Source organism: Pezoporus wallicus, unplaced genomic scaffold (assembly GCF_028554395.1).
Source record: "Pezoporus wallicus isolate ANWC-B61680 ecotype Strahan unplaced genomic scaffold, APGP_CSIRO_Pwel_v1 contig_2908, whole genome shotgun sequence".
Classification (NCBI taxonomy): Eukaryota; Metazoa; Chordata; class Aves; order Psittaciformes; family Psittacidae; genus Pezoporus; species Pezoporus wallicus.
In genome coordinates this window covers 4849647-4865242 of record NW_026642179.1, presented here as the reverse complement: position 1 = coordinate 4865242, position 15596 = coordinate 4849647, and the positions used below count along the sequence as shown (strand labels likewise).

At 39.4% G+C, this 15596-nt stretch overlaps 1 protein-coding gene across 3 annotated transcripts in view; it reads left to right on the top strand.

Annotated features, from left to right (window-relative positions):
- ERC1 (ELKS/RAB6-interacting/CAST family member 1) overlaps positions 1-15596 on the top strand; it is a 290910-nt gene that overhangs the window by 55706 nt on the left and 219608 nt on the right. For all 3 annotated transcript variants that reach the window (XM_057428028.1, XM_057428027.1, XM_057428029.1), the window contains exon 3: positions 13160-13576. In XM_057428028.1, the coding sequence (XP_057284011.1) occupies positions 13160-13576 (417 nt within the window). The remainder of the gene's footprint in view (positions 1-13159; positions 13577-15596) is intronic.

The window sequence follows — 15596 nt, the reverse complement described above, 5'->3', positions numbered from 1 at the left end:
ATAGATAAGGCATCTCAAAGCAGTGTTGCCAACAGGCTGTTCTAATGATAAGTAAAACATATGTTCATGTTAAGTGAAGTCTAAAAGGAATGCAAGGGTTATGAAATTTCAGGACTGTGGGGTGATTTTGTAGTAATACACTCAGGGTTTCTGTGTTAGGTATACAAGTCTTCTGTCTAGTAAAGTTCATCTAGGCATCTGTTTGAGTGATAAAAAAACTGAACACTGTGTTTAACTTTTATGTAACTTTTGGTCTGTTTCCTGACTTACGGTTACTGTCTGCAAAAGATACGAGAAAGTGATGTGGGGAGGGAAGGAGGGAAAGCATACCAAGATGTCTGAAGTGTGCCTTAAACTTTGCATTTAAATAAGCATCACCATTGGCTCTTCAGGTTTCCACTGAGATGGATTAGAAAGAGGGAGTCCCCTCCCTAACTCTTTCTACATCCCAGAACATATCCAGTAGATAAGAATTTGAGGCTTCAGAAGCCGCCTTGTTCTGTTTGTCTGAACTAAACCACATAGCACTGAACAAATGAGCCTTCCAGATTTTCAATGCTAGGAGCCCTTTTTATTTTGATTTTTTCCTGAATCTTATAAAGCATGTAGTTCCAAGATTAGTATCTGTGTTCAGGCAATTGTGCCATGCTTAAGCTCTTGCTAGAGTTGGTGGATTTGATGCCTCAAACTCACAACAGGGAATTCCATTCCCCTTTCTGTCTTGACAGTTGTTCATACAGATGTATCTGCAGATTAAATGCTTCTGTGAATAATTTTTAAATGCAGAGCACTTGGTTACAAGATGATTTGCATAAATGCACTTGAACCAGAACCAAAACACTGTGTTGTACAGCATTTATATCCATTTTAAGTGTTTTCAGTCTGGTATGTAAAGAAGCGAGGAGTTCAGTCATTGGTCTGCAAGAAGCCTAACAACTTGACATACTGCTTGAATGACCATGTAGTAATAATTCATGAGTAAGTAGTTCCTGAAAGGATTTATTAAGAACCAGTATTTGTTCTGTGAGATATTTACCCTAAATGATTTTACCAACGCAGTCTATACCAACTGTCCATTTTGATCCATGGGCAATGCAAGGCTATTCTGTGTTAGATAGTTCTGTGTTTACTACAATGAACTTGTAACTCCTTTATTCTTCTGTGTATTCCCTTGATTCCTACAGTGATGCACAAATTTAGACAAGACAGTATTAAAGCTTTTCACTGACAGAAGTTATTCTAGCTCTCAATCATTGCAGATACCTGTTTTAGCTTGCCTGGTGCACATTCTCATCAGATGTGTTTCTGATGCATACTAAGAACACAGTTTACCGCACCTGATAGCGTGGATGGAAAACCTTTTCTGTTCAGGTATTTTCATCACACTCTAGGATCCAGTAAAGGTTTTCATAATGAATATCCTTGACTTTATACTTCCAAAGCAGCGTGTGAGCCTAACGTCTATCACTGTCATCTAGCAGAAATTTGAATGCTTCCTATTCAGGTAGGTTGTGCTAGGCCTCCTCATTTCATAGTGTGATAGAAACAGCTAGGTTGGAAAGGACCTTTAAGATCATCAAGTCCAACTGTTAACCCAGAACTGCCAAGTCCACCACTAAACCATGTCACTGAGGGCCTCATCTACATTTTTCAAATGCTTCCAGGGAAGTTGATTCCACCACTGCCCTGGGCAGCCTGTGCCAATGCCTGAGCACCCTCTCTGTGAAGAAGTTTTTCCTAATATCCAATCTAAGCTACCCCTGGTGCAGCTTGAGGCTGTTTCCTCTTGTCCTGTAGCTTGTTACTTGGGAGAAGAGACTGACCCCCACCTCTCTCCATCCTCCTTTCAGGTAATTGTAGGGAGCGATAAGGTCCTCCCTGAGCCTTCTCCAGACTAAACACCCCAGTTCCCTCAGCCACTCCTCATCACACTTGTGCTACAGACCCTTCACCAGCTCCATTGCCCTTCTCTGGACCCACTGCAGCTCCTCAATGTCTCTCTTGTACTGAGGGGGCCCAGAGCTGAACGCAGGATTCGAGGTGTGGCCTCACAAGTGCAGGGGAACAATCACTTCCCTGGCTCACTTTCTGATATAAGCCAGGATGTGTTGGCCAGAGCTTTCCAAGTTCCTCTTCATGTTTTCCTGTCACTTAACTCTTAAGCTCCCTCAATGGGGTATTATGTTGCTTCTTAAGGTCACAGAAAGCTCCTTTAGAACTTAGCATAATGTGCTGTGTTCTGCTCTGCTGTCGAAGGTGCTGCTGTTAGTTCAGCACGAGGGTAAGTGCCAGAACATCTTGATCAGATGTTTTCCATATGTTCCTTCTCATGGACAGTGATTAGTGCACCCATAATCTAAATTTATCCTGAAATTCTAGGAATGCATTTGATCTGCCTGGCTTCTCAAAACTGTACTTGGCACGAGAGACTTGATATATCCAGAAAAGAACATTTTCAAGTCTTTTCCTCTGTGAGCGTAGCGAAGATTTCAAGGCAGAGAGCTGAGAAGTTAACATGTGTCCTGTCAAAAAGCCACAGGTTTGAAAAGGGTTAGTTGAGTCTTTGCTGATGGTTGCTGCTACTGTTGGTTTGTTGTTTTTGTTCGTTCATTTGTTTGTTTACAGATGGTTTTCTGTTTTCTTCCTCATTGCATTTCAAAGAAAACAAGAAAAGTTATGAAGGTGGAAGGGTGCATATCTTACATTTTGCAAGAACTTGTCTTGGTTGTGAGACCTTCAAGCCCTAATCTTGAAAAATAGGCTTAAAATGATTGCTGCCATTGTGGCTGACTGCTGTGCATTGACAACTCTAAAAAACCCCATACTTCTTCAAGAAGGAGTAATGAATGAGGTTTTGGGTTGTTCTTTTTTTTCTTGTATGTACTTCCTGATTGCCTAAGCACCCTTTTTTTTCCAATCAGATTTGAATATCCCACTTGCCCTTGGTCATTGTGCTTGTAGTAAGCGTGGTTAAAGCTCTTCCCAAATCTTCGCTCGTGAAGCCAAGCCGTCAGTCATATCAGAGTGCAAGTTAATAGTCCCCTACAGTGGCTGATGATGTACCTGGGTACTGCTCTTGTTTAAGCTTTTTGGAATTTGGGCCAATTGAGTGTGAAAGCCTTGAGTCGTTCCTTATTGTAGCTTAAAACAAGAAAAGCACCTGCAAATGCTTTTCCAAGAAACCTATTTTACTTTCCTTGAAAAACTGATGATAAGGCAAATGTAATGCTTACAATTGTCTATGGGATAGAGAGCAGAGCAGTTAGGAAGGCATATTGAAGAGGCTATGAACAAGTAAAGCAAGAATGAAAATATTACAATGACATACCCAGGTAGGTCACATCTTCTTGTGAAACAGCGGGGTGAGGTGTTTTGCATAAAGAGCTTCTGCCCTCTGTAGTCATCTCCCTAAGAGTACTTTTGCCTTGCAAGGTTGCTGTCTAATACATACAAGGAAAATTACAAGCAGACAGGCAAAGCCTCTACGCATAGTCTGTGCAGCTGAGAGGCAGCAGCTGGTTTTTGCTGTTGGTTATCTTTCTATCTTGGTTGAACACTGTGCAAAGACTCCATTGGCAAGAACCTTCTGTGTATCACAGTACAGCCGTATGCTCTTTTTAAGATCCTGCATGTCGTGTTCTATTCTTTGACAGAATCAAGCCCTTCATGCAGTCTTCTCACATTTATGGCCATATCTAGTAATCTGATGCTTTTCTTGATCAAGAAAAAAATCTTTCAAACAAAATGCCAGTAAATTCTAGTGCTTTCAGATTGCTGGTGAGCTGGTGGGTCCAGGTTTTGTCGATCAGCCTGGTGCTAGCAAATATTTATTCTTCAGCTGAGCAGCCACATGTCGGGCCCTTGATATCTGGACAGTAACTGTTTCTGGAGGTGCAGGTTTGGAAAGAACACTTACTGCTGTGTTCATCAGTCCATAGTCTCTGAACATTGTGTAGCTATGAGATCTTCCACTGTTGCTTGTTTTCAGTATGCCACGTTCCAAATTGACAGGAAGAACAAAATACTGTATTTCTGTGGGCAAGCAGAAGTTGAAAAGATTACTGTTTAATATTGAAAGTAATTGTTTGAAATACTATCAATTTATGTATTTCAGTCTAATTGCAATTGTTTCTTCAGTCCTCAGCAGTCACAAGCTCGAAGTATTCAAAAAGCCTTAAAAATGAGGCCTACTCTATATTTTATACTCTTACATGAGAGCTATAGGGTTTATGCATATAAGTGCAGTTTTAAAAAATATTTTTGGTCAAAATATTCTTATGGGATCCATACATGGGTGCACTGAGATTTATCCTATAATCTCTCCAAACCGACCAGTATAGAAGAAGATTTAAATTGCAGGCGGAGGGTTGGCAAGCGGAGGGTAATGAGGATAACCAGCTTTCTTGTGCATAGATTTTTCATGTAGTACTCTTTCATTATAAATCGTCAGCTGTTTTTCCTCATTAGAGCATATTGGTCATTTGTGCTTGTATCTTGGAAAATACTGAACACAAGATCAAAGGTTGTGTGGCAGAGCACCTTTTTTCTTGGATGGATTCCTTGCATCAGCTAATGGAAAGATACATTTACTGACCTCCCTAATAGAGGTGACTAATAAGAATATGTTTTTGCAGAATTGCTCCTAATCTATTAAGAAAATGCATCATGTTCTGCTAATTTGAAAATATTACATTTTAATACATATGTAAATGTTGAAATTCTCCTTCCCTTAAATAGCATAATAATTTCCAATTACTTTAATGGAATGAGGGGTTCACAGAAGCTGTTTGGCACTTAAGCACCTATTCCACAGATGCCACGTTTAAAAGCTGTCTATACCACGGATGAAACTGGGTGCGTTGAATACACATGCTAAACAGGATAAGATCAAGATCTACAGGTTCTGTAATGGCAGGCCTGAACATAGATCAGTCTGATGTTTGTGGGTTGTGGTTTGAGTGGTTTTGTGTGCGTGTTTTCTTTCTTTTTTTTGTGATGATCTGTTTGATCAACACTGTTTGTGACAAAAGAAATTTTGTGTTTGTCAGACAGGAGAGACTGTAAAGAATTACCTTACTGCAGTGTATGAAACTGCATATATGCAAGGACTCTATTTTCTTTAGCAGCATAAGAAGAAATAATCAAAGTACACATTTGTATATAAATAAAACATGCCATTTAAGTAGTGTAATGCTAACCAAATTTGGACAGACTGGTGGAAAATAGAGGTTAAAATCATCACGAAATTGTTGATTCTGATGAGAAATTCTAAACATCTGCCCTAATCCCAAAAAGCCTGCTCTCAAGAAAGATGAAGGGCGCTTTAGAGTCCAGTTTCTGTGCTCCAGGAGCATAGCATTGCTGACATGCAAAGCATGTGAAATGCAATGATAGGAAGATTTGCATGAGAGAAATTTTTTGAAGCCCTCTGAACTGCTAATGTAGATGTACCTTTGAAAATTTAAACACGTGGTAGCTGGGATTAACTGATATGACTCTAGAAATAATTTTCCTTTGAATTCTGTTGCCTTCTAGACCATTCCTGGTATCTGCCACAGCTCAAATTCCCATAGGAAGACATGGAAATTTCAGAATCGTGTTCATGGTTCAGAAGTTGATAAACTGATGTTTCTCAGAAGTTTACTGAGTTTGCCTATGCTTAATCAGAATTTTCATTCTTGCTGGACAGATGTGCACTAAATTCTTCAGAATAAGTTGTGGGCTTACTGTGCATCAGGTATCCTATCGAAGTTGCCCATATACATGCTTTATTTCTTAAATCAAAAACAGCATACCTTTTTTGTTTGTAAGATAAGCTGCTTCATGTTTACCATAGGCAAAACGGTGTACTGCATTTATTCCATTTTACCTTGCAGCTTTTTTTATGGATGTACCTGTACACTTAGTATGAGGTGATTGTACTACAGTTTTGGTTCTTGTGGCTACAGGCTGATTAGGTTGTTTCTGACCTGCTTACTTCAGGAGTTTAAATTAATTCCTGCTGGTTTGCTTGTGAGGGGGTTGTTTTTGTGCAGGACGGGGCAAAGGTATTAGGTTGCTACACACTGCTCCCTTAAACCAAATGAGTCATTTTGTGTGAGTCTAGTTCAGCTGACAAACGCATTACTGACAACTTAAGCTTTTTATCTATAGCACTTTTTTACCATCTTGCCCTTCTGTTGTCTCAGAGATAATGCAATGTATGATTGTCTAAAATACCAGTCTCTCTTTGACCCTCACAAATTAAATCCTATTAAAATCATAGCTGTATTTTGTATCTAAGCTAAACATTATAAAAATCACCTGTTCATTTCCATTTAAATAAGGGTTTTGAAGCCCCTGATCCACCTTACAAGGAATATGTTGCATTTCTGGAATAAGCTGTGTTTCATCACAGCCCTGCTGGACACCTGACATTAGCCCTTTTTTCAGTTCCCTTGCGTGGGCTGCAGCTGAATGTCAGCAGGGACTCCCTCAGTCAGCCAGGCCCTTGCTCCTGCAGTGACTTTAGCAGAATCTAATTCCCAGAAATGCTGCCAAAACATTAACTCTTTGTGAATGGCAGAGAATGATTTCCCATAGTGACCAAATCCTATTCTAGCATTTGGCATGTTATCTGTCTTGAGCTTTATGTGCTTCATCCTCTTACAAATGTTGGAAATTCTTTTGTTACGAAGAAGATGAAGGAGATCATCATAATGCAGAAGTTTGTGATTGTACATGTGGATTTGATGGCAAGGAAAGCACCTTTAAGTTCTCTTATTTTCTGGTCATGCACATTTGTGGGTAGACCTTAATTGAATTGTCCTTCTGAAAGAAAATATATAATAACTATTGTATCTTTTCCAGAATAGTAGCACATATAGTCATGATGATCTAACGGCAAAAGTGAGGCAGTATTTATAGGTACTACAAGTACATCTATTTCAGACCGGGAACAGCTTTTGTAGCTGAAAGCGTCTCTCTTTCCCAGCTGTAAAAAATAGTTGCCTGAATAAGAAATTAGCTCTAAACTGATAATCTTCAGAAACACCGAATTTGGTCAATTAAAAAGTTAAATCTGTCCTTAATTTTTCTTTAGCCCTGGGGTGGATCCTGAAAAAACAAATGCAGAAATATGTTATATGTAGTAAAAAAAAATGCAAACCTGTTGTCGTGGTTTAACTTCATCTGGCAGCTAAGCACCACACAGCTGTTGACTCTACCCCTGAATGGGAAGGGTAAAAGTGAGAAAACCCGTGGGTTGAGATAAAGACAGTTTAACAGGTAAAGCAGAAGCCATGTGTGCAAGCAAAGCAAACCAAGGAATTCATTCACCACTTCCCATTGGCAGGCAGGTGTTCGCCTGTCCCCAGGAAAGCAGGGCTCCATCTCATGCATAATGGTTATTAAGAAGACAGGCACCATGACTCCAAACATCCCCCCTCCTTCCTTCTTCTTTCCCCAGCTATAATATGTTTGAGCCATATGGTCTGGGCTATCCCTGTAGTCATTTGGGGTCAGCTGCCCTGGCTGTGTCCCCTCCCAACCTCTTGTGCACCCCCAGCTTACTCACTGGTGGGGTGATGTGAGAGGCAAAGGCCTTGACACTGTGTAAGCACTGCTCAGCAGTAACTAAAACATCCCTGGGTTATCGGTGCTGTTTCCATCACAAATCCAAAACATAGCCCTGTATGAGATACTATGAAGAAAATTAACTCTATCCCAGCCAAAATAGCACACCTGTCCTGTGTTGTTTCAAGCACTGTTTTCTACACGAAGAAGAGCTTGATCACTAATCAGATCTGTAAAAAAAACCTGCCAAATACACTTGCATCATAAAGCTGTAGTTCAGTACAGGATGTACTGGCATTGTGGGTCGACAGTAGAAGTAATCAGGAAAATTTCAGTAGCTAAGTTTGTCAATAATATTTTAATAAAAAACTTTTATCGAATCTGCTGATTTCAGCAAAACTTATGTTAGGAAAAAAAACTTGTCTGTGAGGAGTGGAATTTCTGATTAGAAATTAGAGAAGGCTGAGGTGAGATCAGCCACTGAGCAAGAAATAGACTTGGTCAGGGATGCTCACTAGAGTGTGGAAGATGCTAGGGAGTCTCGGCTAATTCAGATAAAGACCTTGAGCTGAGATCCATCCTTCCTTTGTGACACTTGGATGTGAGAGGGGTAGAACCTTTCTCAGTCCTTTCTGTAAGACTATTTTGTTAGAAATCCACCCAAGAACAGCTTGTTGTCTACTGAATAGAGCCTCATTTGGGGTGTGTGAAGATGATGAGTAAGAGCTTGAACCTTTATCTCTCAGGTTGAAGCTTTTCCAACACACCAGTATTTATTCTAGTAGCACCTCTCTTTCTCCCCATTCTTTCCATCATCCCATGTTCTCTTGCTCATGAATATGAGAGTCTTTGGTGTTCTCCCAGTGTAAGAAGAGGAATTTTTTAAGTCCTTGAGTTTTGCAGACTCTAACAATGCTTCCCATCTCATTGTAACACATTTCTGTGACATGGTGTCGTGTAATTGCATGTTATGTTTTCCCTTTTTTTCTGAGAAAAAGTAGGTTCTTCTGTTCCTTTTTCCTGACTGTTGACAGGCATCTCTTGAACATAATATTTTTCTTAGAATTTAAATTCAGGAGATGAAAGAGAACTTCACAACAGAAGTGTTCAGTGCCTATGTGCCTCGCCTGTGTTGCAGAACCCACAGTTCTAATTTATATATATAAGCACTTGCGTATGACTTTTTGAATAAAATATGGGATGAGTTATGTATCTGATTATAGTAGTTACAAAGACAGTATCTGCAGTGTGAATAGCCTAAATCAGGCAGCAAAACCAAATTGACTGGAAACTTAAATGCTGTAGCTTGGTAGGTCAAGCTCTGTCTTGCACAGATGAGTGTGGAAATTCTTTCTTTAAAAAGCATGTCATTTGATCCTTTCTTTCAAAATTATGCTAGTAGCAATGGCTGCCTCCTTTTGATCTAAAATGTAGGGTTAGAATACAGGTCTTGGATGTAGAATATAAATTAAATTCCTTTTTCTGTCTGAGTACATTAAAATGCACATTCCCTTCTTCCTTTGGAATGGTAACATTATAAGCATTTAAGGTATTTGAAAGTACTGCTACTCAGGTCTTTCTGTTCCTGTGTGTTCTACCAATTAGAATAAGAAGCTGTGCTCTCTTTAGTATTTTGTGTCAGGCCTACTGAAGCTTTAAATATTTTATGCAAAATGGAAAAGCTTCAACAGCGAGAGATGAGAAGAACTGCCTGCAGCAAGGTTCCCAAGATCACCTGTATGGCAACAGGTACGTTGCATTATCCTGGACTGCAACAACAGGACTGCTTTGTAAACCAAACATAAGGCACTTCTGTATCATTGGCTGTCATCATACTGTAGGTTGAAAACTAATGTAACCAATCTGCCAAAGTGTGGGAAATGTGAATTTGGATTCTGTTAGGCAGAGGCAAAGATTGATGGTCTGTCTGCTACTTACAGATGTACATTTTGTGATGCTGGATGAAAGGCAAACTCTGTCCCTGCATAGAGCCCAGTGAACAGACTTTGAGTTTGAGACACCTAGTAAGAAGTTATGTTTGCAACTTGCCCCTTTAGGATTTATGTTTGAGGTGGGCCTGAAGGGGCTTAGCTCTGTCAAGAGGAAAGTACATTGAGCATAACCAGCAAGAGACTTACTAGACAGCTGTGCTCACAAAAATATCTTTGTGTTTTGCAGGTATGGGTCTAATTTGTAGTGAGGCTTAAAGACCAATTTTCATTACTTGACAAAAACGGGAAGCTTCAAGGTCTGAAATAAAAGCACTAAGCTTTAAGCAAAGGACAGGTTCCACATAATTGCTTTGACTTTAATTATGTTAATAAGCTATGTAAGAAAAGCAGGAGTGGCACTTAGTCAGCAGAGTGTGATGTAACAGTTCAGTGGTATTAAAGGTATTTTTACTTGTTTGTTTCTAGATCAGACAATTTCAACAGTATTTTTCAAGTTTGATTGAGGTGTCAGGTGCTAGAAATAGGACTAATCATCAGTGGTTAGTATCACATGAACTTAGAAAATATTTTGTCTTTCTGGGATAGTCACTGATTTAAAAGTAAAGTCTAGGAAATGGGTGAGAAGCTAGTAAGACTCACCAGCTCCTTCATGGGGAAAATCATGTTTTCTTTCAAATGGTGTAGAAGACAAGCTGTTAACTGAAAAAGGGGTTTATTATGCCAACTAATATAGGACATTGTTCCATTATTCTGAAAACCATAAAAATTTTGGAAAGCAGACAGAAGAACCCATTTTGCATGTTGGAAACAGTTGGGTGTCAAAAGCATAGAATAATTTTCTGTGGCGTGTTTTCAAGTTACCTGGCACATAATGATGTTAATTCTCAGCTGAGCAGTTCGGAGAACAGTGATACTAATTCATAAGCTCAGTGCTAACCGTTCCTTTCACTTCACCTCTTCATTTTTCCTGGGAAACTGAATTCAAGGTAGTTGCTGACCATTTATGTCAAGTGTTCCAAATTCTCTTGTCCTTGCTTAACAGATTGATGCACACCGATAAATGCTGTTTGTCACTTTTTTTTTCACATCATGTTTCTGAAACATGTAATGTGTTTCACATCATGTTTCTGAATCATAGAGTAGATTTTGGTTCTTTGACCCAGAAGTTGCATGGAGGCTTTTCCAGCTTTGGGGGAGATAATTTCTGTGGGTCTGAAACACGGTTTTTGCCTATGTAACCTGAAGTGAGATTTCACAGCAGATCAAATCGTAAAAATCACAGGGTTGGAAGAGACCTCAAAAGATCATCTAGTCTAAAAAAAAAAAAAATGAAGGAATTTGGTTGTGACGATTTAGTCAATGGATGTTTATAAATGACCCAAGTTTTATTCTGAGACAACACTGAGTAGAGGAAGTAATTTCATTTAGTAGATGATGTGGTTGTTCAGAAGCAGCTCTTTTCTCGCCTAGGAGAAAGAAAATGCTGAAGTGGCAGTGTATGGAGAGGCAGGTGGAAGCATGTGGGAATTTGTTTGTTAGCTGGAGGAACAACATACAGCTGGGCTGTGGATAAGTAGGGCTTCTCAAATACAAATGGAATTAACTTGTGTGGAATTATAAATGTATATCTAGTGAGGTTATTGTTTAACAAAATTTAAGGATATTCTCTACTGCCATTGAGTCCTACTGTCTTTATTGGTATTGTATAGGTACAGTTGAGGCAAACCTTTTCCTGAGCGCAGTAGGCTTTCTCTTACAACTTGATCAGCATACATCAATTGAACAGATTGCCTACCTGCATGCTGTTTGTGGTAGTGCCTTGATTTTTAGGCTTGGAGGTGGTCTGACATTCTTGCTTTTACTGCAGTTGGAAGAAATGACAATAAATGAAAGCTTAAATCTGTAATTAAAAAAAAAGAAGTGATTTATAAAAACGTCTTCGAAATCCATATTGAGATATTTCTTTTCATCTCTTATGCTGAGCAGTCACCAATATACAAACACAATGTGCCTTTTAGAAGAGAGTAACTAATTATCCCCTCACCTACCTGTGCTATGTTATCACAGATTTTATAACCTGAAGTGTAGTTTTAGATTATCAGAATTAGTAACTGCCAAATATTGTTTTATTGAAATAGAATAAAGGTTAATTACAGCATCCCAAATCAACTGTGAAGTAATGCATTTAAGCTGATTTAAATTTATGCTGATAGTATTAAGGATGGTTTCATTTTCTTCTCCACCAGCTCCTTGAGCACTCCTTCACACCGCTGCTTTGCACCAGGATCAGCATTGATCTAGTTGCATCATCTACTGAATCAGAAATCTGGCTGGAAAGTCATTTTGTTTGATTTTGATGGGGCTGAATTTCAGCCACGTGAAGTTTTGATCCAGTTGTCAATGTTATCCACCTAAGGAAGGACACAGAGTTGGACTTTTCCTTTTAGTGTCAGTGTGGTCTTACCTGAACTGATTATGGAATAGCATCTTTAGTTTTGAAAACCTCTTCTTAGGCCAGAACACAAAAGAAGGTGAAGTACAAAGTCTAAAGCGTGATCTTTATAAAGAAAACAGGATTGGGCTGCTTTTATGTGCCATTCTATATGACCACAGTAATCTTTAACGTTTCTAAAAGAGGTTAAAGATAAATAACTGTATTACAAATACTGTCTTAGAATCATAGGATAGTTAGGGTTAGAAAGGACCTTAAGATCATCTAGTTCCAACCCCCCTGCATGGGCAGGGACACCTCACACTGAACCACATCACTGTGTCTTCTGTCTATTGTCTTTTCATAGAATCACAGCATAGATGAGGTTGTAAGAGACCTCTGGAGATGAGCTGGTCCAACCTCCCTGCTTACTCAGGGCCACCTAGAACCAGTTGCCCAGGACCATTTCCAGGCAGCTTTTAATATTTCCAAGGAATTTAACATAAGAAGTGTTGTGAATATATTCTTGAAGTAATACTTAAACCCAGATCTTTTAACATCTTATCTTTTCATAAATATTTGAGTGAAATATGAAGTACTTGTATTTATGTCAAACATTAATTTGGCAACATCTTTACATTATAGACCTTAACAGTGTGTTTCCTGTGTCAAGCTTGGTAATAGGTTATAACTAATACTAACTAGTCCTAGTGAATACTGGAAGTAGCTTTACTGCAGACACTGATTTTTATAATACAAAGGTAGACCCCAGGAATCAGTCCATGTTACTTGTTCACGTTTAGACTAAATTGTAAGCACATCTTAAGGGAGTAGAGATGTATCAGTCTGTGTATCTTATTCGTGGTCATCAGGTCTTTGTTTAGTGTGTTAGTCTGCTATTGTCTTAATACTTTTGACTTGTCAAGAACAAAACAAATGTTTATCTAAATAAGAAGCGAGGACTTTTTTCTAGGCAAACTGTGCTTTCCCTGTATTATCCCATTATGTTAACCTACAGTATTCACAGTCACTGGGAACTGAAGTTTCTGTCGTGCGACCCAGTCCCACCTCAGTTCTGGTTTCAGAAACAAAAAAAGATTGGACTGTTGGTGTGGCAGTTTCCTCTTGGTTGGTAGCTCAGGAGGACTGATGTGGCTCATACTGTTCTCTTATTTTTTTTCAGTGGAAAGAATCCTCTGATTTTATTTATTTGTTCTTTTAGCATATGCAGATGACTATTCAGGCTCTCCAAGATGAGCTGAGGATCCAGAGGGACCTGAACCAGCTGTTCCAGCAGGACAGCAGCACTAGAACCAGTGAGCCCTTTGTGGCAGAGCTGACAGAGGAAAACTTCCAACGACTTCATGCAGAGCACGAACGCCAGGCCAAGGAACTCTTCCTGCTACGTAAAACCTTAGAAGAGATGGAACTGCGTATTGAGACACAGAAACAGACCTTAAATGCACGTGATGAGTCCATCAAAAAGCTGCTGGAGATGCTGCAGAGTAAAGGTCTGTCAGCAAAAGCCACTGAGGAAGATCATGAACGAACAAGACGGTTGGCTGAGGCAGAGATGCACGTGCACCACTTGGAGAGCCTTCTCGAGCAGAAGGAAAAAGAAAACAACATGCTGAGAGAGGTAGGTGACCAAGCTCTGGGTTCATCTCCAATCTTAAGCTCTTCTCTGTCTCTTCTCCGTTTCACAACTGTAAGGAAAAAGTCTCCTGTCCTCTCCGTAAGCTGTATTTTCACATTGCAAAATTGACAGAATTTGTCCCTGTTGTTTTAAAACTTCTTCAAGGCCTCCTTGTGTGTGTGCTTTCTGGGGTTTTGTGATTTAGGACCCACTTTGCTTGTAGTCTTTGTATGAGGTTCTGGAGGTGGATTGTCACACAGACTGTAAAATTCATTGTTTCATTCTGTTGTAGATTGACAGAAAGTAGCTACCTGTATTGAGGTGAAAACTGAGAGAAATCCTTGCAGGAGTAATGGATGATTGCTCTATGGTTTCCATGGAAATAGTCATCTTGCTGTGAAGGGTATTTGATAAAACTGTTAGCTGCCCTGGATGCACAGCCAAAAGAAAGATTACTTAAAGGGACACTGCTGCACACATAGTAACCCCTTCCCCCCATCCCTCTGAAAACAGAGAAGAAAACCCGTTGTTATATCTGTATTGCACCTTAGAGGTGTGACAGGCATTCTTCACTACTGATCATCCTAAAATAATGATTTCTTGTGTAGCCAGCGTCAATTTCTTGATATTGTTAAATGTATTTTACTCTTATCAACTTGCCTTCTAAAGTGTTCTAATATTAACTTCTAAAAAGCTAGTAATTCAGCATGTATTGTGTACGTACGCAGGTATGTATAAGCGTGTATTCACTAATCGTAAAATTTTCTGTAAAGATTATACATCTGTAGATTGAAGGCATGAATTGATAGCTATGCATGTATGTATAATATGTGTGTGTGTGAATCTGATGGCCTGTTTTGGGCATTGTAAGTCTACTTCATGGTTCAACATTTTTAGAAAGCCTGACAGGAATTAAGCCACCTCCCTCAGAATGCAGGGAAGCGAGGTCAGGCACAGAGTTTTTGAGATGAGTATTTGCAACACATCAATCACAGAATCATAGATTGGTTTGGGTTGGAAGGTACCTTAAAGATCATCCGTTTTCAACCCCCTGCTATGGGCAAGGACACCTTCCACTAGACCAGGTTGCTCCAAGCCCCGTCCAGCCTGGCCTTGAGCACTGCCAGGGATGGGACATCCACAACTTCTCTGGGCAACCTGGTCTAGTGCCTCACCACTCTCATAATGAAGAACTTCCTAATATCTAATCTAAATCAACTCTCTTTCAGTTTAAAGCTATTCCCACTACAGGCCCTTGTAACAAGTCCATCTCCAGCTTTCTTGTACCCTTCTTTAAGTACTGGAACAAAATACATACTTCTTAATACCCCTTATTCATATGTTTTACATGCCCTGACCCATTGTACTTGTGCTCTTGCAAGCATTTATATAAGAAAAGCTAGGGCCCATTACATTTCTGAGACAGATTTAGGCCAGATTTCTTTTTTTTAGAGCAGTAATCTCTTGAGTGTCTGGAGTGAAGATAATATGGTTCCAGAGTTTCTACACTAGTTTTTCCTTTATTTAGCAACCAATGATAATTCTGTTCCAATTCTTGTATCTATTTCAGGAAGTGCCCCAAATGGCTTCCATTTGTTTCTGCTTTAAGTCCAGCAACATAAATGAAAAGCTGGCAGCAGCTGTGTAATTTTTTAGGAATGCTCTTACATTTGTTTCTGCTACTGATGAGTAGATGTTGAGAGATAAGAATTCTTGTTTCATTCACACATATCTGGAAATCATCAGTTATTTAAATCCTAGTCTTTGTGGTGTAAAATTCCCTGGAGAAGGTAGAGATGACTTACTGAGTTTAAAAAATCAAGTGCTGTTTATCTAACACTTTAATTAATCCTCGATGCTGACCCAGCTCTAATGCATTGAGAAGGGTAAGCTGCGTATGCTGTAATTTGTAGCTTAAGCTATCGATACAGTGTGGGATCCAGCCTTAAAGCTGAGCACCCTAGTAGTCTCGAAAACGTGGTGCCATGTGCAGAGATATCAAATTATTTGGAATTGGGTCACA